Genomic DNA, 24,309 nt, shown 5'->3' on the forward strand with positions numbered 1-24,309 from the left:
ATTTTATAATCAGTTAAGAATGGGAGGAAGGAGAAGAGGAGGAAATAACATTTGCTAGATATCAGAAGTGCTACAGAAATTAAATAATTCTAAATATCAGAAGTGCTACAGAAATTAAATAATTCTAAATAATAAATTTTACACACTAGGGGAGACAAGTCTCCTGGTAGGGAAGTCACAGGGGACCTCCAAACACTACTGGAAGGGCAATCTGGTGAGCAAAGACTAGGAAGACAGATCTGGATTCAAAACTTGACTCTACAACGTAAAAATGTGAAAACTTCTCTCAGAGTGTTGTCCATCTCATCAGGTTCACATAAGGAGTGAAACAACATATACCTAACACAACTGTACCTGAATACAGGGGCTCAACTTACTCTTTTACTCTTCAAACTTTGAGTAGAAAATTGAAAAGAGAAAAGGAAAAAAAGGTAGAAGTCTTCCATTTTGAAGATACATGAGAAAGAAAATGGAAATTAAGATTTTTTTTAGATGAGAACATATCCCAAATCTAAAAAAAAGCCTCATAGATTCAACTGGTTCCATATCTAAGAACATTAAGTAGGGGTATTCTGGCTGAGTACCAAAGGATTAATAAAAATTTCTCTAAGGTAAACCCAATGGTGAGCTTCAGGATTAGTGGAATTTAAGGTGACTTGGTAATTTTAGTTCACTCAGGAATTTAAAAGAGATTTTCTTGGTCATTAAGTCAATTGGACATTTCTGGGATTCCTAGTATAAACAAAAACAACAGGTTCTCTCAAAAATGTGACATCTATTTTAACACTGATCTCAAGAAGCAAATTGTTTTGGATAAGAACACTATCAACAGGATCAAATACTGGCAGGATAACTAAGTTGATGGAATGCCAAACTCAAAGAACAAAGGGAAAATACAATTTCATTTTTACAGAAACTTGGTAGAGTAGAAGAGTCATTTAAATTCATAGCTCATTTGCCTTACAAGCTGAAGTCACCGGCACAAGAATAAAACTTTACATGTATGCATCCTGAGCTCATGGGTGCTGAAAGGTTCAAAAGCAGGAATCAGGTTTCACAAGCTTTGTAAGTGATCTTTTTACACCATATGAGTAAGGACATATTTATCCACAAACAGTTTATGAGACCAGGCTTCTGAAACTCTTAAACTAAGAGAGAAGAAAATGTCTACACCTATGAACAGCTACAACAATCCATAAAAGTTCAAGACTTAAAAATAAAAAACTGAAATAAAAAAAAAAACCCAAAATCTGTCTTCCAGATGAAGAAATGGAGAAAGGTGTCCTGTGAAAGTATAATAAGTGGACTTTAAAATAGTAATATCCATGGTAGCACTAGAGTTTTTTTTTTTTTTCTTTTTTTTTTTTTAAAGAAAGTGTGTGGGGGTGGAGTCCTAGACACTATTTGGTATTAAGTTACTGATGCTAAAATACTGATGCATAGAAGCTAAATGAATATATTCAGGAAAAATACACTATCAAATAATAAAATAAACAAAAATCACATTTCTGCTCAGACAGAATCCTGAGCTGTATGAAGGAGATTTTTGGTGGAAGGGAATAAGGAAACGGTATTAATGCGAAATGAGGTGTTTATGTTCTATGAGTTTTGCACATAGCCATAATATTAGAAACTCAAGTTTGTGAAAACACAGTTATCTTAAAAGCTGCAGGGCAAGACAGTTATATATGATATGTATAATTTACATGAGTCATAAATATGGAAAAAAATCCTATTACTATGATGATAAAAGATCACCTTATAGCTAACCTAAATATTTTCAATTATACTTAGGGTTCTTACTATTAATACAGTATTTGGATAGGGATCTGATAACCAGCTTTTATATATTACTACTTTAAGTAATATGCCTAAGTCAATTAATTGTTCACATCAAGATAAAAATTTATTTTATCTTTGAAAGATAATCTGAATTGAAAGATAATTGAATTTGCAAAGCCTACACTATATTACTTGCTGTTATGGTCAGTCACTAAACTTAAGGTACAAAGAGGAAAAACTACAAACCTTGATGACCTCATATACTTTACCCAACGTTAAAGCCTTCCAAAAAGGTCTAGAAAATAGGAGCTGATTTGGTACAGAAAATTTAGCTCATTAATGTTTTCCATGGCCTTATGCCATTTTTTCCAATATGATAGGGATGAATAAGGTTACAATTTCATATAACTGAGTTTTAAATGGATGAATCAGCTTTTAGTTTCAGTTACTGCATAGGTTATTGTTCCTCTTTCTCCTATAAACTCCACACTTGATTGATATTCCATTCTCAATTGTATAAACTGGAATAACACAACCCAAAGCTGAGAAGTCAGTGGCACAGGAAATATGAAAACAAACAAAACAGCAAATTTCCTAATAAACAGAACCAGGAAAGGAATACAATTTAAATATGCCATAGCTTAATGCCTGGATTTTGCTCCTCTATTGAATAACTCAAAGTGACAGAAGCGCTCCAAACCAGAGAACCCTCACGCTGCTTGTAAAGAAAACTCTACACTGGAGGGATGAAGCAGGGGGAAGCTGACAAGGCAGAACTTTTAAAATTTACTTCCTATGGCTGTCTGATTTTTAAAAAGTCAAACTGTGAGACCCAGAGTACGATGCCAAAGACAGGGTGCTGGGGACCAAATCCTAAATGACCCCTGACAGATCTGCAGTCTGCCAACTAGGTATTCATCAACTATGCTTTGTGGTATCACTTTGGAGAGTAGATAGTAGCTCTTAAAAGTCCGTAAATCAGCGAGCTCTAGGATGGAAACACAGCGCTTGGCAGCAAGAAAAGGGTAATGTAAACAACCACAGATTATTTTTTTTCTTCTTCCCATTTACAGAAACCGTGCCTGGCATTGTGCAGCTGTGGTGTTGCCTTCATCACTCCCTCCATTTCCAGTCTTGCTAATTAAAAGGTTGATCACAGAACAATGCTCTTCTCATTAATTTCAGTGTTCCGATTGGGCAGGATCCCTGCTTACCCCACCTGATCTTTTCACACTGCTGAAGTTAATGTGACAGGAGCCCGAAGATGGATTACCTGCTGCCATATTGCCCATCGCCTCCAATCAGGAGCTATCTGTGTAAACTGATTGTTCTAATTTGCTCTCATTATTTTTACAATATCAGGAGAAAATAACGCACACAGCTCACTGTCAAAGCCATGAAAATCAGCCATTAGTTAAACCCAGACACTGAGTGGCTTTATTAGAGGCACTGCAGTTTATTGATGCAGCTCCAGTTAAACATGGCAGCATTTGCTTCAGTAGATGGAAATGTTAACACTCAAAGTGAATATTTACTGTGATAATACACATGGCAACAGGATATTTTCACGAATCCAGTTCCTATTTGAGAAGCTTGGTTCTGACACAAATTACATAGCGATAAAGGGTTGTGGTGGTGTAAGAAAGTAGGTAACATCTTATATACTCAGCATGAAAATCCCTCTATTAATTCCAATCTATAAGTACTCTTTGCCTCCTATACTTTGTATAAATAAGAAATCCTAACCTGTGATTATAATTGCTAATCAATAAATAAAAGTGGTTCTATTTTTCTCCATAAACAAATATTTTTACAAAATAGAAATTTTATTACTTAGGAATCAAAATGTTTTCTATAAAGATCACACAGGTATACTTTTAAATAAGACTATTCTTATACAGTGTAAGTTTTCAACAAGATTGGTTACTAATCCTAGTGTCGCTGATATTCACGATGTATTTCAAAATTAGAAAATAAGCAGCCTAGAAAAGCCAGCTAACAAACAAGCTGGGTTGTAAAGCCTTCAGTAAGTAAAGACTTAAAGCAGACGGAAGGACTGGGCAGAAAGGTCTGATACTCAAGATTTGTCCTGAGCACAAAGAAAATGTATTTTCATGTTGTAAAGAAAATGCTGAACTCCAGAAGAAAAATGATTTAAAATTGGCACTCTAGGCTCTTCGAGCTATTAACATTTTGTAAAAATGTTAGCTAACTGCTGCCTGAAAAGCATTTAGAGGGCTAGATAAAGCAGATATAATAGAAACAGATGCCTTTTAAATACAAGAATTTAACTGATTCACACTCTTTCCATCTCCCCTCTTTAGTATTAGAAGGAAACATGGCTTCCTCCTGTTTTCTTTCTACTCTAAGATTCCTAGGTAATGTGAAGGCAAGAGTATGCCCTTCTTGCTGCTCCCCTTTTAATGGCCACTTTTCTTTTTCGAAGAAACGTGTGCCATGCTTTTCTCCTTAAAATTCCTGCACTAAAAGACTGCACCATACTGCACTCCGCAAAACGTGCTGATGGCGCCAATTACAAGCCCCCAGCCGAACGCGCCAGCCCCCACCATTCGGGCAGATTTATGCGGACTCTTGCCGACGTTATTACAAGTCAGAGTTTATTGGGAAATTGTTACATTATGCGGAGTGTCTAACAAATTGCTTATGCTGCTATAATTGGATTACAACAGCCGCTTGCTCCCACCGGTAAGATTAGGCAAGTAGGACTCCTGCCGATCTCTGAGCGTTAGCAGTAATTTTATTTGCCTTGCCTCTCTCTTTCCTAACAACATGCCTCTCTCCCTGCCAGCTGTCTGCTGAAAAGGCACAGGCTTGTTCCTTGGCCCTAACAATGCAATTACAGCCCCGCAGATCGCACTGTTTGTGCATTAAGTACAGAGCCAAAACGAGGCGAATTGATCGTTTGACTTTTGGAGAAGCCATGTGATCTCTCCGAGCGGGTGATCCGACATGCATCAGCAGGCAACACTGCAGTCAATTCTTGATGAAGAACTTTCTCCTTTCACCTCTCTTTCTCCCAACCTTTCCTTTTTCACTGAGGAAGACACTGACTGGGCTCATCTCATGCTGATCTAGATCAATTCACAAAGCCAAACCTGATCTTATTAGCTCCCCAGCTTGGCAGAAACATGAAGAGGTTCTAGCATCTTGAAGCGTCTCAGCCAGACAGATCAGCGGTTCCCAACAGCTGAACCACTGCTGCTACAAGAAAAAAACAGGTTCATAAAGAGTTCGCTGAGGAAGAAAAGTTTGTATTTCTTTGGAACTACAGAAACTTTTAGGTTTTGGCAAATAAAACTGCCTTGCGATGGCTTTTTTACAAGCTCTGTGTGTATTCAAGGGCCATCGAGCACCAGCACTGAAACTGGTGTCCTTTCTGCGCAGATCGCTCTGCTGGAGAAGCTGGCGGCCAATGCGCGCAATCAATGTGCTAGACTTCGGGCTTCAAAACCACCCATCTGATCCCCTCTCCGGGCAAAGTTTTAAACACACTTTGTTGACAGCTTTCAGCTTCTTGCTTTTTTTCTCGTATGTTGAACAATGAGTGCCGGTAGCAAAGAGACCATGCAAGCAGTTACTGTGATCCTAGGACATAGTCCGTGAGGACTTGAGGCTGGGGTCTGGACTTTTCTCTTGGGTTGAAAATAGTTTGAATTTTACCAGTTGTAACACAGATCCAGATTTCTCTTTACATTTTCTTCATCAATGCCATATGCTCCGAGGGTTCCTGAGGCTGGTTATACAACAAATGTGCAATCAGTGTACTGATGCCTTTTGGTGTCCGATATCTGGCCCACCCAGCTGTGCCCCAGTGCTGACTCCTTGTCTAGATTCTCAGCATTATGCACATCTGGAACGGAATGCATTTTTTTATCTTTTATTGTACAAACATATGCAGTCTTGTCCATAAGAAAGGTCCTTGCTTCTCTCATGAATTCAAAGTGATCTTGGAAAACTCACTTTACTGTGTATTTCTTAGAACCTCTGGAACCCAATTAACATATTACATTCAAATGACAATTTTCTGAGCTTCATTTCTGCTTTTTGAAACAGCAGAAACTACTGTGTAGCATGTTATACTCCAGAGTGTCTCCAACCATTGGCCTCAATGATATGGTTAAATCTGAGTACGTTCTCCACAGAGCTAACATTTAGACCTGACAGGCGCCTATGTGAAGAATGGACCATCTGACATGCTACTTGTGGAACAGTATATTAAAGAAGCCTGTTAACATGTAGTTTAGAACTCAAAAGAAACTCTGAACAGCTGAAATGCCTTATAAATAGCGCAGACCCAGAGGAAGTGCAAACGTCTGCATTGTGAATTGTAGATCTTAATTACCGACAATGGCTGGTACAGCAAGTAGCATGGAAAAAAAGTGAAACAGTTGCACTGTTCATGGTTGGCAATAATTCTTCAGGAAAATATTTACTATCAATCAGTTATGAGAAAAGGGACTCTGTGCTCGTAAAACAGCACGTTGCTTCTCATACCAGGACCATTTTGCTTCAGCATAATCTGAATTTAAACAGCTTGTTTCCTGCGGATATAATTTTGGAAATAAATAAAACAAGTCTTCTATCAAAATCTGGAGTGAGTGGAAAGGAACATCACATTTTTCTGTCTCACAGTTTCAAACAGATTATTAGTCTCAAGTAAAAAAAAAAATAAAATAAAGCAACAACAAAGATACAGAGCATCTATGAAAGGCTATACTGAAGGGGTTTATTTTCTAAACATAAAGAGGCAGCACTTCTATCTGGGCCATAAATATAGATAAACGTACTCAAAAACTCAATTTTAACTGTACGTGTTTATACATGTGTGTGGGTGTGTGTATAAGGGCAAATTAGGGAAATGTCTAAAACAGAAAATCTCAAAAGATTTTAATGCAGTTAATAAAAAGATAATAATAAAACATTAATGCTCTTCAGTTTTTAACATTAGTTTTCTCTACAATTGAAAAACATCGCAAAGGATGACAATTAGGCACAACATGATTATAGATTTTAAAGACAATGTTGACAGTCAATAATGACAGTCCATTTAAAGCTACAATAAATACAGAGCTCATCCTGTTCCAAAAACAAATCTTATGAACTAAAGAGCTATAATTAGAAGAGAGGTGTTTGAAAAACTAAGACATTTCAATGACTCCAAATGCTATTTGGATTAAGTTATACTGATAAAATGAACCACCCACACACACCCCTCATTTTTTATTTTTAGATTTTCTCTTAGGCTTCTTTTTTCAAGGTAAAGAGTCAGAAGATTATTGTCAATCTAGAGTGGCTGTTTGTCTTACAGCTTTTTTTTTTTTTTTTTTTTTTTTTTGTATTCCAGAGAGGCCTAGTGGATACTCTTTCTATAATGGGAACTTTTGGCAAGGAAGTCCTAAACAAAGCAATAAAGGGGTCTGAACCTAACAATATTGTTGCTTTTAAGAAAATAATTGGTATTGACATCTTCTCTAGAACTCACACAAACAGTACTCAGTAATAAAACTTCTAGTATCTTTACCCACACCAAAGTCGCTCTTTTTCAGAATTCAGTTGCTTTGAACCAGAAGATAAAAACTGCTGGTATCACTATATTACAGTCTCTCTCGCATGCAGATGGTTGGACATTCAAGTCACATTGGAGCACAATCTGGATCAACAACAAACACTTGTATCAAGTTAAATTAAAAAAAAAAAAAAAACCCACTTTGGTCATATCAATGCAGCAGATGGAATCCATTCAGTTAAGGGCTAAAGGTGAAGAACAGAAAATAAGGATACACGTGCACACCTACAAAAATAATGGAAAGCCATTTCTTTCAAAGGTCAAGCTATAAATGAGGCCAAGAGAAACAATATGGAATCATGAGACACACACAACACATGTAAATAAAGAAAGGAACTCTTGGGGCCGGCACTGTGGCTCAGCAGGTAAGGCAGCCGCCTGTAGTGCCAGCATCCCATATGGGGGCTGGTTCGAGTCCCAGCTGCTCCACTTCCAATCCAACTCTCAGCTATGGCCTGGGGAAGTAGTAGAAGATAGCCCAAGTCTTTGGGTCCCTGCTCCTGCATGGGAGACCCAGAAGAGGCTCCTGGCTTCAGATCAGCGCAGCTCTGGCCATTGTGGCCAACTGGGGAGTGAACCAGTGGATGAAAGACCTTTCTCTCTTTCTGCCTCTACTTCTCGTTCTGTGTAACTCTTTCAGATAAATAAATCTTAAAAAAAAAAAAAAAAAAAAAAAGGAACTCTTGTCACTATTCCTGTTTATTGTTACCTCACTGGAGGCTATTACAATAAAGAAATTTTTTCTCTGCAACATGTTTTTGCCATTGATCAACTTATTATCAGGCTCAGATCTGAAGCAATGAACCACAGACAGAGTATAGGCCAATAAAAGGCAACCAAGAAGTTAGCTGAGTTCCAACAGAAAGTGATATAAATCATTAGAGTATTTAAGGGGACAATGAAAGGATTTAGGTGTCAGAATAATGTTAAAATAAGCAAGAACGGGATGAGAGGGTCACCATATGGGAGAAGTGAAACATACAGATGAGCAGCAATGAGCAAACTTATTTTCTCACCCAAGAGCATGAAGAAATTATGCCATTGTGCCAGATGCCAGAAGATTTCTAACTATCACTGCGGAAGTAAAGGGTAGGAGAACAAACCAACCAACTCCACAACATACAGATTCACAGCAACTATGCATCGTGGAGATCCTGGCTGACAGAGATCGGGGAAACAAAAGGAACAGATGCTCACTTGGCCAGCTCTCAATGAAACTCATTAAAATTGTCACCCTGTCCTTGGACTGGTGTTCATGCTAAGATTTTTGCATTGTTTAGCCAGAAGTCATCCACTTGTAATGCAGTTGAAAGCAGTGTGGCAATAAAGGAGAAAGGCCAAAGTAACAGTACTGCTGCCTCCACGTACAAATGCAAAATAGAAGATAGGGTCAATCAGCACTTGCTAATCGTGACTGACAACTTAAACATATATAATTTATATCATATTGTAGCAAATTATTGACATTTGAATTTAACTAACGCACTTTACCTCTCAAATTATAACTATTACACTTGATCTTAGCCAAAAGGCCGAGAAGCGATCAAACTATAACTATTAATAAATTTTGACATTCATACAACTCCAATAGCTTTATTTTGTATGATATACTTTCAGTTGCTAAGTAGGCCCAGAGACTAATGCATGTTTTAAGAGGTAAAATAGGGACTGGTGCTGTGGCGCAGCAGGTTAAAGTTCCAGACTATAGCACTGGCATCCCATATGGGCATAGGTTCGAATCCAGGCTGGCTCACTTCCAATCCAGCTCTCTTCTATGGCCTGGGAAAGAAGTAGAAGATGGCCCAAGTCCGTGGGCCCCTGCACCCACTTGGGAGACCTGGAAGAAGCTCCTGGCTTCAGATCGGCACAGCTTCGGCCATTGTGGCCATTTGGGGAGTGGACCAGTGGATAGAGATCTCTCTCTCTCTGCCTCTTCCTCTCTATAACTCTGCCTTTCAAGTAAATTAAATAAATCTTAAAAAAAAAAAAAAGGTAAAATATTGTTGTTGCTAGTGTCTGAATGTTTACATTCTCCCAAAATTCATAAAAGCAGAGCCCTCAAAAATGGAGTCAGTACCTTTAAAAAAAATCCCAGAGAGCTAGCTGATTTCTTCTACCATGTGAAGATGTAACAAGAGGTACCATCTATGAAGTAAGGCAAGGACCAGACTACAAATCTGCTAGCATCTTATTCTTGGACCTCCCATTATCCAGAACTACAGGAAGTAAATTATTGTGTTTATAAGCCATTCAGTTTATGGTATTCTTGTTATAGCAGCCCAAATGGACTAAGAAAAACTATCCTTGGATTTTTATAGCAAAGGAGAGAGACTACATGACAGCAGCTCTGGCTCTAATGTGACAGTGAAGCAACTGTAGGCCTGGATGGGTAATACAATAGATTACTCTTTTTTTTTTTTTTAAAGATTTATTTATTTATTTTTATTTGAGAGTCAGAATTACAGAGAGAGACAAAGAGAGAGAGGTGTCCTCCATCCATTGGTTCACTCCCCAATTGACTGCAACTGCAATGGCTAGAGCCGTGCCGATCCGAAGCCAAGAGCCTGGAGCCTCCTCCGGGTCTCCCATGCAGGTGGCAGGGGCCCAAGGACTTGGACCATCTTCTACTGCTTTCCCAGGCCACAGCAGAGAGCTGGATCGGAAGTGGAGCAGACGGGACTTGAACCGGCACCCATATGAGATGCCAGCACTGCAGGCGGCAGCCTTACCTGCTAAGTCATGGCGCCGGCCCAATAGATTACTTTCGAATAGTCAAAGCTTGGAATGTTGTCACAGGGATAAATACCTGAATGGTTGTAATGGCAATATTTTTGAAGATAAGTAAAATTCTAGAAACAGAGCCCACATTGAATTTTACTTACTCCTGGAGTAATCAAAACAGCTGAAACTTGAATTCAAAATTCCAAATTAAGTACTTGGAAACCTGCCAAGTATCTTAATCTTGGCCCTCCCATTATCCAGAACTACAGGAAGTAAATTACTGTTGTCAAGACTGGCAATGAAAAACCTTAGATCTCTCATACTTAAGGTTGCTTTTGTTTCCAGGCTACAGACAGGGCACACATTTACACGTGAAAGAGGTAACTCATACGCATGACTACACAAACCTGTCCACTCGGATCAAGATCACTGAAAGGCACTCACTCAATCAACAAAAATGATAGAACAATTGGGTTTTCTAAAACATATATCACAATTCTTGCAAGGATGTACTTTATACTGAATCACTTTAAAAACTGGGAAATTTATAAAAATAATTGTGTATTATCTCATACAAATCTTACTGATCTGTGATATCCTATAACTAATGCCAGACAACATTTTGAATCAGTCTCAAATGTGAGCAGATATATAATCAAAAGATTCTGCTGCACCTGACCAAATGGGGAATCCAACTTGCAATCTGCTCAGGATAAAACAGTGCCTGCTTGTACTCTTTTCTTAAATATAAATACAATAGTCTTTAATGGAACTGAGAAAAGATGCCTACAACATAGCATTGTGATGATGTGGTATAATATATATCAATGAGCAATACTGCTTACCTTGGCCACACAATTTTCAGTCTTCATAGCCGTGCTTGCTAGACATACTGTTTCTTGGTTTAAGCAGAGTCTGGCACAACTATTGTAAGTCTGTAAGAGAATTTTTTTGAAATAGGTTTGTTAGATATTGAAATACTGCTATATACAGTTTTCAAATCAACACACAAATAGATTCTATCTGTAATTTCCAGATTTATAGGAACTGGGGAACAGGGAGCAAGGAGAGAGCCCACAAAATCCAGTGATACGCCCAGGTATAAGTAGATGAGGAGCACTGGCTTTGTTGCATACATGGAAAGTGCAGTGTTGGTACGTAGCGTATTTTAAAGGCAAATTTATTACTTTATTCTTTAAAGCCATCTTTTTGGTTTGTTGGTTTTCATTTTATTTGAAAGACAGAAAGGCAAAAAGAAAGAGACAGACAGAGACAGCTTCCATCTGCTGGCTTACTCCCCAAATGCCCACAACAGCTGGGCAAGACTGGAATTCAATCACGGTCTTCATGTCGGTGGCAGGGACTCAAAAACGTGAGCAATCGACTCCCAGGTTGTGCATAAGCAGGAAGTGGGAATCAGAAGCAGAGCTGGGGACCAGCGCTGTGGCGCAAGTTAATCCTCCGCCTGTGGCACTGGCATCCCATATGGGCACCGGTTCCAGTTCCGGCTGCTCCTCTTCCCATCCAGCTCTCTGCTATGGCCTGGGAAATCAGTAGAAGATGGGCCAAGTCTTTGGGCCCCTGCACCCCTGTGGGCGACCCAGAAGAAGGTTCTGGCTCCTGGCTTCGGATTGGCGCAGCTCTGGCCATTGTGGCCATTTGGGGAGTGAACCAATGACGGAAGACCTTTCTCTCTGTCTCTCCCTCTCATTGTCTGTAACTCTACCACTCAAATAAATAAATAAAATCTTAAAAAATAAAATAAAAAGAAGCAGAGCTGGGCCTCAAACCCAGGCAATTTGACATGGATGTAGTAGGCTCCACACTGCACCAACACCTACTAATAATGGTAAGTTTAAAGAATATAATTATGTTTAAAACAATAATTACTGTTTTGACAGAAGGTTTACTTTTGTTATTTTTCCATTTAATTCTTCAAAACCAGTAAGACCTGAACACAGGGAGAGAATGTTTCTCAGAACAATAAGAAATTTTTTAATTATCTAAAAAAAATGAATCTAAAACCAACGGTGACATCTTTTAAAGTAATTTTGAAGGACTGGCACTGCAGTACAGAAGGTTAAGCCACCACCTGAGGCACCGACATCCTATACGGGCACTGGTTGAGTCCTGGCTGCTCTACTTCCGATCCAGCTCCCTGATAATGCGTCTGGGAAAACAGCAGAGGATGGCCTAAGTGCTTGGGCCCCTGCACACACATGGGACACCCAGAAGAAGCTCCTGGCTTCAGCCTGGCCCAGTCCTGGCAGTTGTGGCCATTTAAGGAGTAAACTAGTAAAATAGCAGATGGAAGATACCCCCCCCCAATCTTTCAAATAAATAAAATAAATCTAAAAAAAAGAATTCTGATGAAAGCTCTACATTAAGCTTTGATTTTTTGTTGTTGTTGTTGTTTTAAGAAAAAAAGGGGGCCGGCGCTCTGGCATAGCAGGTAAAGCTGCCGCCTACAGTGCCAGCATCCCATATGGGCGCCAGTGTGAGTTCCGGCTGCTCCACTTCCAATCCAGCTCTCTGCTATGGCCTGGGGAAGCTGTAAAAGATAGCCCAAGTCCTTGGGTTCCTGCACCCACATGGGAAACCCGGAGGAAGCTCCTGGTTCCTGACTTTGGATCAGCGCAACTCCAGCCGTTGCGGCCAAGTGTCCAAGTGGGGAGCAAACCAGCGGATGGAAGCTCTCTATCTCTGCCTTTCAAATAAATAAAATGAATCTTCGAAAAAAAATTTAAAAATACAAGTTGCTAGGTCTCATGCCCAGAGAGTCTGAGAATATATTATTTTGAATACCTCCCCAGTAAATATAAATGCTATTGGTCTGGGGAATATTCTTCTTCTTTTTAAAAGATATTTATTTATTTCAAAGGCAGTGTTATAGAGAGGCAGAGACAAAGAGAAAGAGAGAGAGAATGAGAGAGAGAGAGGTCTTCATTGACTGGTTCACTCCCGAGGTGGCCGCAATGGCCGAAGCTGCACCAATTCGAAGCCAGGAGATAGGAGCTTATTCCTGGTATCCCATTGGGGCGCAGGGGCCCAAGGACTTGGGCCATCTTCTACTGCTTTCCCAGGCCACAGCAGAGAGCTGGATCAGAAGTGGAGCAGCTGGGACTTGACTGGCAACCATATGGGATGCTGGCACTGCAGGTAGCAGCTTTACTCATTATGCAACAGCACAGGCCCCGGGAATATTCTTTGAGAACCACTACAGTGTATGAATGCTTATGTAGGAATTAAAGAGATAAACCTTATGATAACATAATAAGAATCAATTTTTAAAAATTTTAAGATTCCACTTAAATTTTTTCTTTATTAATTTGATTATTAATTTCTTTATTAATTTGAGAAGCAAACAGAGACATGTTTGTGCTCTCATCTTCTAGCTGACTCCCCAAATGCCACCAACAGCCAGGGCTGGACCAGCCAAAGCCAGGAACTGAATCCAGGTCTCCCAGAGTCCTGCCTACCACGGTCTGTATTAGCAAGAACTGGAATCAGGAACAGAGCATGAACCCAAACCCAGGCTCTCCGATATGGGATGCAGTTGTTCTAACCAGCAATTTTACTGCTAGGTCAAAAGTCCAGCCCTAATTTTTAAGGTAAGTTTGGATTTACAATAACAAAGATATGGGGCCAATGTCGTGGTGTACCAGGTTAAGCTGCTGCTTGCCAAACCAGCATCCTACATCACAGCACCAGCACCTCGGTCATTCCTTGTTTTTCATGACTCCAACACTTCTGAAGAGCACTGAGTAGGTAATCACTCAGTTTGGGTTGGCTTGATGTTTTCTCGTGATCACTGGGTATGAAACTACAGAGCCGATATACCCTTCTCAATGGTTCAAATCAGGCCATACATTAGTGTTTCTGTGAGATTTTTAAAAAAAAAATTTTAGTAAAGGTTTGTTTGTTTGTTTGTTTATTTATTTATAGGAAAGGCAGAACTATAGAGAAAACTTCCATCCACTGGTTCACTTCCCAGATAACTGCAACAGCTATTGCTGGACCAGGCCAACAACAGAAGCTTGGAACTGAATTTGGGTCTCTTTTGTGGGTGACAGGCACCCAAGTATTTGGGCTATCAACGACTGCTTTCCATGGTATGCATTAGCAGGAAGCTGAACTGGAAGTGAGAAGCTGGATTTCAAACCAGGTACTCTGACATGGGACTTAGGTGTCCCAAGTGGTGCCACAACTCCTCCCCTACGATGTTAATCTTGAGTCTTGATCATGTCAAGACTATAATGCCTTCTAAGATCTGTACTGTAAACTTACTATTTTTCCCTTAGGAATGACTAAATATATCAGGGGAAATACTTTGAAGGTATGCAAATATTCTGTTTCTACCTCAACTTCAGGCTGTTTTTGGTGGATTTTTTACTTCTCTCTTTCCATCTTTATTTTCTTATTTGAAAGGCAGTTACAGAGTGAGAAGGGGAGATGGTGGAGATAGGGGAGAGAGAAACTGTCTTCCAACCGCTGGTTCACTCCCCAAATGGCTGCAGGGCCAAAGCCAGGAGCCAGAGTGTCTCCCTGGTCCTCCCATGTTGGTACAGGGGCCCAGGTACTGGGATCATCTTCTGATGCTTTCCCAGGTGCATTAGCAAGGAGCTGGACTGAAAGTGGATCAGCCAGAGCCGGCACTGTGGTTTAGCAGGTAAGGTTGCTGCCTCCAGTGCCAGCATCCCACATGGGTGCTGGTTCGAGTCCCGGCTACTCCACTTCTGATCCAGCTCTTTGCTATGGCCTGGGAAAAGAATGGAAGATGGCCCAAGTCCTTGAGTCCCTGCACCCACATGGGAAGCTCCTGGCTCCAGATTGGCACAGCTCCGGCCACTGCGGCCAACCAGGGAGTGAACCCACGATGAAAGACCTTTCTCTCTCTCTCTCTGCCTCTCCTCTCTCTGTGTAACTCTGACTTTCAAATAAACAAATAAATCTTAAAAAAAAAAAAAAAAAAGAAAAAGAAAAAGAGAAAGTGGATCAGCCAGTACTCAAACCAGTATGCATATGGGATGCCAGTGCCAAAGTAGAGGCTTAACCTGCTATGCCACAAGGCTAGTCCCTCTATCACATTTATTAACTGGAATTCTTATGTAAGGAAGAGTTGGGATTTGTCTCATTTGTTTATTTACTCATTTGTGGTTATATCAACATAGATATATATTTTTAAAAAATTTGACTTTTTGGTCAACTATAATTCTTCACAAAGAGATTTGGTACATAAAAACAAGGGGCACCAGCGCCACGGCTCACTAGGCTAATCCTCTGCCTTGGGGCGCCGGCACACCGGGTTCTAGTCCCGGTCGGGGCGCCAGATTCTGTCCCGGTTGCCCCTCTTCCAGGCCAGCACTCTGCTATGGCCAGGGAGTGCAGTGGAGGACGGCCCAAGTACTTGGGCCCTGCACTCCATGGGAGACCAGGATAAGTACCTGGCTCCTGCCATCGGATCAGCGCGGTGCGCAGCACACCGGCCGCGGCGGCCATTGGAGGGTGAACCAACGGCAAAAGGAAGACCTTTCTCTCTGTCTCTCTCACTGTCCACTCTGCCTGTCAAAAAACAAACAAACAAACAAACAAAAAACAAGGGGCCGGAATTGTGGCACAGCTGTTTAAGCTGCTGCTTCAGACACTGGCATCCCATATCAGAGCACCTCAGTTTTGAGTCCCAGCCATTCCAGTTTCTATCCAGCCATCTCTCTGCTGGAGCTATTAGAGAATAGGGGTCAGGATTGTCACAACTGAGACACAATGGCTGGCAACTGAGGAATTTCAAAAACAAAAGAGAACCATGATAGATGGACAAAACCTCAAAAAATGTATTTAAATTCCTCAGAGGCCTGGATTTGAGCCCTGGCTCTGCTTCCAATTCCAGTTGCCTGCTAACATATACCCTGGGAGGCAGCAGGTGGAAGCACAACTACTTGGGCCCTGGCCACACACAGGGGACTTAGATTAAGTTCTAGGCTCCTAGTTTTGGCCTGGTCCAACTCTGGCTATTGCAGGCATTTGGAGAGTGAGCCAGTGGATGGAAGATCTGTTTGTCTCTCTGTGTCTCAAATAAATTAAAAAAATAAAACTTAAATTCTCCTCTAACACACGACTAAATCCCTAAGTACACATGTGAAAAGGGAGATTCCAGGATCCCACTTCTGCCCATGAGGGCAGAAAGTATTCAGAATTTGATTCCTACCCAGCTAGAGGGGATTAATAAGCATCCCAGGCTTTCCACTGACAACTGAGAAAGACCATGAGTTCAGACTAGAGTATGTCTTAGGACTACAGGCAAAACCAAAACACACCCAGACTTAACAAAGGTAAAACCAACTTCCACAGGATCACAATGATCAGCAAGTAACTTAATCAGAGGAAAGAAAAATAGTTCAGAATTTCTGCAACATATCATTTATAGTGTCTACTATTCTATCAAAAATTACTGGACATGAGAAGAAGTAGTTAAATGGGACTCAAAGTCAAGAGAAAAATAAATAAAAAAACTACCCTGAGATGACCTAAATAATCTAAAATGTGTATTAGTACTTAAAAGCTCTAAAGAAGCTACACTAAGCATGGTTTAAATGAAAGATATGATGACAACAAGAAAACAGATGGAAAATATCAACAGGAAAAAATGAAAACCTAAAATGAAACAAATAAAGTGACCAAAAACTTCCCAAATTTATTTTTTTTTAAATTGTCTTATTGATCAGCGAACCCCAGGCAGATTAACTACAAAGCAGACAACATCTAGGCCCAGCAAAGTAAAAATTGCTGAGTACCAGTGACAAAGACAAAATCTCGAAAGCTGACACAGGAAAAAAAGGATGTTATATACTCAGGAGCAACAATATAAATAATGGCAGGCATTTCACCATAAACAATGTAGGCTAGAAGACAAGGGAACAATATTTCAAAAGTGCTGAAAGGGGGAAAAAACCCTCAAATCAGGGTTCTCATATTAGAAAAGAGAATTATAAATATAGAAAGGAAGAAATCTAGAACAAACCCTTTGGTGTTAAATTTTAATTAGAAACATAAATATGAATTCATGATTTTCAAAATATAGTTGTAATTAGTACAGTTGTAATAGAAAAATTAGTGCTTAAATCTTGGCTTCTAAACACCATTCTGCTTAAAAAGGAACCACTGATCACTGAAGAAATGGCTGGTTCCAGCACTAATTATGGAATATACAATAGAAACACGAAAAATACTCAGAGAATGATGGAGATACATCAAGCAGGCACAAATGCCAGCCTAAAAAGCCTTTCATTAGTCCAGTATGGAACACTAGGAGTTTAATATATATATATATATATTCATTGATTAAAATCTGTTGATGGGACATATTTCTTTCTGTCTATTGAGGTCCTTGGCCAACAAATATGGTGTGTTTTTTTTTTTTTTTTTTTTTTGACAGGCAGAATGGACAGAGAGAGAGAGAGAAAGGTCTTCCTTTTTGCCGTTGGTTCACCCTCCAATGGCCGCCGCGGCCGGTGCGCTGCGGCCGGCGCACCGTGCTGATCCGATGGCAGGAGCCAGGTGCTTCTCCTGGTCTCCCATGGAGTGCAGGGCCCAAGCACTTGGGCCATCCTCCACTGCACTCCCGGGCCACAGCAGAGAGCTGGCCTGGAAGAGGGGCAACCGGGACAGAATCCGGCGCCCCGACTGGGACTAGAACCCGGTGTGCCGGCGCCAAGGTGGAGGATTAGCCTATTGAGCCACGGCGCTGGCCGGGACATATTTCTTGAAAGACACAAATCACCAAAACTGACACAATGTGATACAATATGAAATGCATAACATGAATAGCTCTAAACCTATTAAAGAAATTGAAATTGTTATCAAAATTATTTCCACATATATTTAAATACTACACTTTAAAATCTTCCTTTGTAAACTCTAGGTACGAATGATTTAATGAGTGAATTCTATTAGATTTTAAAGATTTATTTTATTTATTAATTTATTTGAGAGACAGAGTTAGAGAGACAGGTAGAGACAGAGAGAGGTCTTCCATCCTCTGGTTCACTCTGCAAATGGCTGCAATGGCCAGAGCTGAGCTGATCCCCGAAGCCAGGAACCAGGAGCTCCTTCCGGGTCTCCCATGTGGGTGCAAGGGCCCAAGCACTTGCCCATCCTCTGCTTTCCCAGACACATTAGCAGGGAGCTGGTTCAGAAGAGGAGCAAACAGGACTTAAACCAGAGCCCATATGGGAAGCCGGCACTGCAGGCCGGGGCTTTAACCCACTGCGCCACAGCGACAGCCCCTCTACTATTAGATTTCAAGGAAGAAATAACACCAGGATTATATAAACCTGCTTTCAGAGCGGGACTCATTTTATGAGGCAAACATAACACTGATACCAAAATCTGACAGCATTAATAACAAAACTTCAGATCAGTGTCCCTCATGAACACAGATACAAAACTCTTAATAAAACTAATTAATGTTATTTACCATATTAACAGAGTAAAGGGGGAGTGGTAAGAGAAACTATATGACAAATTTCAGATTTAAAAATAGCTTTTGACAAAATTAAATATTTATTCATGACAAAAACCATAGCAAGCTAGGAATAAAAGGGAAATTAATCTCATAATAAGCATCTAAAAAACTTTCAACTAACATCATTAGTGGTGAAAGACTTACACATCCTCTAAAGTTGGGGAAAAGCTGAGGATGCTCCCTTTACACATCATTCAACATTATAACAGAGGTCACTGTCATTAAAATAAAGCAAGAAAAATAAATAAAAGTTGGAAAGGATAAATAAAACCACCTTTACTTATAGGAAACAAGGTCAACAGTAAAAAATCAAGTATATTCTATATTCCAGCAATAAATAGAGAATGAAAAAATGTTGTAATGACACTGAAAGACATTAAATACCAAAGGAATTTAACAAACTACGTGCAAAAAATAAACACTGAAAACTACCATAATTAGAAAAACATGAATTAGAAAAATGTAAAACATATAAATGGGTATATTTTATATGTGTGTGTACGTACACCAACTAGAAGACTCAACATTGTTAAGATACTAATTCTAGGGGCCAGTGTTTTGGTACAGTGGGTTAAGCTCTCTGCAATACTCGTATTCCATACAGGTACTGATTCGAGTCCCAACAGTTCCATTTTCCACCCAGCTCCCTGCTAATGCACTTGGGAAAGCAGCTGAGAATGGCCCACGTTCTTGAGCCCCTGCACCCATGTGGGAGACCTGCATGGAGTTTTAGGCTCCAGTCCTGGACACTGCAGCCACTTGGGAAGTGAACCAGCGAATGGAGGATCGATCCCCCAACCCCCAACTCTGCCTTTTAAATAAACAAACAACAAGATACTAATTCTAATCAAATGGGTATATAATTTCAAAGAAATCCAGAGTGCCTCTTCTTAGTAGAAATTGCTAAGCTGATTGTAAAATTTATAGAGTTCAAAGTATTTAGATAATCAAAAGAAAATTAAGAATAAAAACAACTAAGAAGCGCTCATTCTACCTCATATTTCAAGACTTATTACATAATCATATAATAATCAAGAATATTTGGTATTTGATGCAGAGACAGACATCTATCATCTGTCTCTAACTGTCTACAGGGACATGAAGAATGAGTGAGTCAGTGGCTCAGCCACTTGTCACTCATTGTTCTGTGTCCAGCAGTAACACTGTGTCGTTCAGAAACAGACTACATTTACACAGCTAACTGGTTTTTGGTAATTCGATGGGGTAAACAAATATCTTTTTTAAAAATTTTTTTTAATTAATATAAATTTCCAAAGTACAACTTTTGGATTATAGCGGCTTTTTATCCCCATAACCTCCTTCCCACAGGCAACCATCCCATCTCCCGCTCCCTCTCCCATCTCATTCACATCAAGATTCATTTTCAATTATCTTTATATACAGAAGATCAATTTAGTATATACTAAGTAAAGATTTCAACAGTTTGCACCCACACAGACACACAAAGTATAAAGTACTGTTTGAGTACTAGTTATAGCATTAATTCACATAGTACAACACATTAAGGACAGAGATTCTACATGGGGAGTAAATGCAGAGTGACTCCTGTTGTTGATTTAACAATTGACACTCTTATTTATGGCATCAGTAATCACCCTAGGCTCTTGTCATGAGTTGCCAAGGCTAGGGAAGCCTCTTGAGTTTGCCAACTGTGATCATATTTAGACAAGGTCATAGTAAAAGTGGAAGTTCTCTCCTCCCTTCAGAGAAAGGTACTGCCTTCTTTGATGGCCCGTTCTTTCCACCGGGATTTCACTCACAGAGATCTTTCATTTAGGTTTTGTTTGTTTGTTTGTTTGTTTGTTTTCCAGAGTGTCTTGGCTTTCCATGCCTAAAATACTCTCATGGGCTTTTTAGCCGGATCTGAATGCCTTAAGGGCTGATTCTGAGGCCAGAGTGCTGTTTAGGACATCTGCCATTCTATGAATCTGCTGTGTATCCCGCTTCCCGTGTTGGATCTTTCTCTCCTTTTTAATTCTATCAGTTAGTATTAGCAGACTCCAGTTTTGTTTATGTGATCCCTTTGACTCTTAATCCTATCATTATGATCAATTATGAACTGAAACTGATCACTTGGACTAGTGAGATGGCATTGGTACATGCCACCTTGATGGGATTGAATTGGAATCCCATGGCATGTTTCTAACTCTACTGTTAGGGGCAAGTCTGATTGAGCATGTGTGGAACTGTACATCTCTTCCCTCTCTTATTCCCACTCTTATATTTAATAGGGATCACTTTTCAGTTAAATTTAAACACCTAAGAATAATTGTGTGTTAATTACAGAGTTCAACCAATAGTATTAAGTAGAATAAAAAAATACTATTAAGAATAAAGTAGTACGTTGTTCCTTGACAGTCAGGACAAGGGCTGATCAAGTCATTGTTTCTCATAGTGTCCATTTCACTTCAACAGGTTCCCTTTTAGGTGCTCAGTTAGTTGTCACCGATTAGGGAGAACATATGATATTTGTCCCTTTGGGACTGGCTTAATTCACTCAGCATAATGTTTTCCAGATTCCTCCATTCTGTTGCAAATGACCAGATTTCATTTTTTTTTTTTTTACTGCTGTATAGTAATCTATAGAGTACATATCCCATAATTTCTTTCTCCAGTCTACTGGTGATGGGCATTTAGGTTGATTCCAGGTTGTTTTTTTTTTTTTTTTTTTTTTTTTTTTTTTTTTTTTTTGACAGGCAGAGTGGACAGTGAGAGAGAGAGACAGAGAGAAAGGTCTTCCTTTGACGTTGATTCACCCTCCAATGGCCGCCATGGCCAGCGCACCACGCTGATCCGAAGGCAGGAGCCAGGTGCTTCTCCTGGTCTCCCATGGGGTGCAGGGCCCAAGCACTTGGGCCATCCTCCACTGCACTCCCGGGCCATAGCAGAGGGCTGGCCTGGAAGAGGGGCAACCGGGATAGAATCCGACGCCCCGACCGGGACTAGAACCCGGTGTGCTGGCGCCCCAAGGTGGAGGATTAGCCTATTGAGCCGCGGCGCCGGCCGATTTCAGGTCTTAGCTATTGTGAATTAAGCCGCAATAAACATTGAGGTGCAGACAGCTCTTATTTGCCAATTTAATTTTCTTTGGGTAAATTCCAAGGAGTGGGATGGCTGGATTGTATGGTAGGGTTATATTCAGGTTTGTGAGGAATCTCCAAACTGACTTCCACAGTGGCTTTACCAGTTTGCATTCCCACCAACAGTGGGTTAGTGTCCCTTTTTCCCCCACATCCTCGCCAGCATCTGTTGTTGGTAGATGTCTGTATGTGAGCCATTCTAACCGGGGTGAGATGAAACCTCATTGTGGTTTTGATTTGGCTTTCCCTGACTGCTAGTGATCCTGAACATTTTTTCATGTATCTGTTGGCCATTTGGATTTCCTCTTTTGAAAATGTCTATTGAGGTCCTTGGCCAACAAATATGGTTTCTTTTTTTTTTTTTTTTTTTTTTTTTTTTTTTTTTTTTTTTTTTTGACAGGCAGAGTGAGAGAGAGAGACAGAGAGAAAGGTCTTCCTTTTGCCGTTGGTTCACCCTCCAATGGCCGCCGCAACCGGTGTGCTGCAGCCGGCGCACCGCGCTGATCCAATGACAGGAGCCAGGTGCTTCTCCTGGTCTCCCATGGAGTGCAGGGCCCAAGTACTTGGGCCATCCTCCACTGCACTCCCAGGCCACAGCAGAGAGTTGGCCTGGAAGAGGGGCAACCGGGACAGAATCCGGCGCCCCGACTGGGACTAGAACCTGGTGTGCCGGCACCGCAAGGCGGAGGATTAGCCTAGTGAGCTGCGGCACCGGCCACAAATATGTTTTCAAGAATGGCACTGAAACAACGGCAAAAACAATTAACCCAAAACTATTTTATAGTGAGACAGGATAGAATGGGACTCACTAAATCAAATCCTTCCTAACCTGACCATGAATCCATCTCGGGAGCAAGGACTATTCAGACCCAAGTTATAGAAAGACCCCCTACTGTCCCAGTAGGAACTACAGCACCCCACCCACAGGCCCAGAATAGCCCAGTACCGCCAATATATTATTACTTTACTGGAGAGGCAGTAGCCAGCGAACAATGCTGCCATTTTGAGCATGTGATATGCTAAAGCACCAACTGCACCTGTGCAGAACATCAAGCTGGTTGCAAACAAAAGTGCCGTGTGCTTAAGGATTTGTCAGAGGATGAGAGGGAGTAGCCACCTCTCCCCAGCCTGATAAAAACCCCCATCCCATTCCCTCTGAGGAGTAAGTAGAATCCCACTATCAGGGTGTCTCCCTTATCTCCCAAGTGAGTCAAAGAACCTCCAGTTGGCAACAATAGCAAATACAAGAATGAACTTGAGGGGGCCAGCACTGTGGCGTAGCGGTTAAAGCTGACGCCTGTAGTGCCAGAATCGTGTGTGGGCATCGATTTGAGCCCTGGCTACTCCACTTCTGATCCAGCTCTCTGCTGTGGCCTGGGAAAGCAGTGGAAGATGGCCCAAGTCCTTGGGCCCCTGCACCCATGTGGGAGACCGAGAGGAAGCTCCTGGTTCCTGGCTTCAGATCAGCCCAGCTCCGGCCGTTGCGATCATCTGGGGAGTGAATGAGCGGATGGAGGACCTCTCTCTCTCTGACTATTTCAAATAAATAAATCTTTAAAAAGAATTAATTTAAGATGGATCATGAATTTAAACATAAAAGTTAAAATTTATGAAGCTTTTAGAAAAAAATTTAGAAGAATATCTTCACAATCATTTCAAAGGCAAACATTTCAAAGGATGCAGGAACTCTAGAAGAAAAATAGATTGAACTTCATTCAAAAACTAGAAACTTCTTGGCCGGCGCCGCAGCTTGCTAGGCTAATCCTCCGCCTAGCGGCGCCAGCACACCGGGTTCTAGTCCCGGTCGGGGTGCCGGATTCTGTCCTGGTTGCCCCTCTTCCAGGCCAGCTCTCTGCTATGGCCAGGGAGTGCAGTGGAGGATGGCCCAAGTGCTTGGGCCCTGCACCCCACGGGAGACCAGGAAAAGCACCTGGCTCCTGGCTCCTGGCTCCTGCCATCGGATCAGCGCGGTGCGCAGGCCGCGGTGCGCCGGCCGCAGCGGCCATTGGAGGGTGAACCAACAGCAAAAGGAAGACCTTTCTCTCTGTCCACTCTGCCTGTCAAAAAAAAAAAAAAAAAAAAAAAAAAAAAAAAAAAAAAACTAGAAACTTCTCAACAAAACATACCATGATTAAACAGGCGAGCTACAGACTATGAGAAAGTATTCAGAACACGTATCTCTGACAAAGGACTGGTACACAGAACTCAATATAGTTGAATCTATAACTCTAAGTTAATAAAATGATAAATAATGAAATTTTTTAAAGATTTATTTATTATTTACTTGCAAGTCAGAGTTACACAGAGAGAGAAGGAGAGGCAGAGAGAGAGAGAGAGGTCTTTCATCCACTGGTTCACTCCCCAGATGGCTGCAATGGCTAGAGCTGTGCCGATCCAAAGCCAGGAGCCAGGAGATTCCTCCTAGTCTCCCACACGGGAGCAGGGGCCGAAGGACTAGAGCCATACTCTACTGCTTTCTCAGGCCACAGCAGAGAGCTGGGCCAGAAGTGGAGCAGCCAGGACTGGAACCGGCGCCCATATGGGATGCTGGCACTTCAGGCAGCGGCTTTACCCGCTATGCCACAGCACCGGCCCCA

General features: G+C 41.0%; 1 protein-coding gene and 1 non-coding gene across 22 annotated transcripts in view; both read right to left on the bottom strand.

Annotated features, from left to right (window-relative positions):
• Nucleotides 1-24,309, bottom strand: part of BTRC (beta-transducin repeat containing E3 ubiquitin protein ligase) — a 224,338-nt gene that overhangs the window by 73,507 nt on the left and 126,522 nt on the right. For 20 of the 21 annotated variants that reach the window (XR_007911097.2, XM_002718665.5, XM_008270376.4 and 17 more), the window contains one exon: nucleotides 10,936-11,025. Coding sequence is in view for 20 of the 21 variants with exons in the window: in XM_002718665.5 (XP_002718711.1) it covers nucleotides 10,936-11,025 (90 nt within the window). In the remaining variant the exon portion in view is untranslated. Of the gene's footprint in view, nucleotides 1-10,935; nucleotides 11,026-13,752; nucleotides 13,970-24,309 lie in introns of those variants that run through there. The other variant, XM_070057355.1, reaches the window with a different exon arrangement.
• On the bottom strand, nucleotides 8,718-8,913 carry LOC127484303 (U2 spliceosomal RNA). The gene has a single exon (XR_007911175.2). It is a non-coding gene; the product is annotated as a U2 spliceosomal RNA (small nuclear RNA).

The sequence above is a fragment of the Oryctolagus cuniculus genome, chromosome 15, assembly GCF_964237555.1.
Source record: "Oryctolagus cuniculus chromosome 15, mOryCun1.1, whole genome shotgun sequence".
Lineage (NCBI taxonomy): Eukaryota > Metazoa > Chordata > Mammalia > Lagomorpha > Leporidae > Oryctolagus > Oryctolagus cuniculus.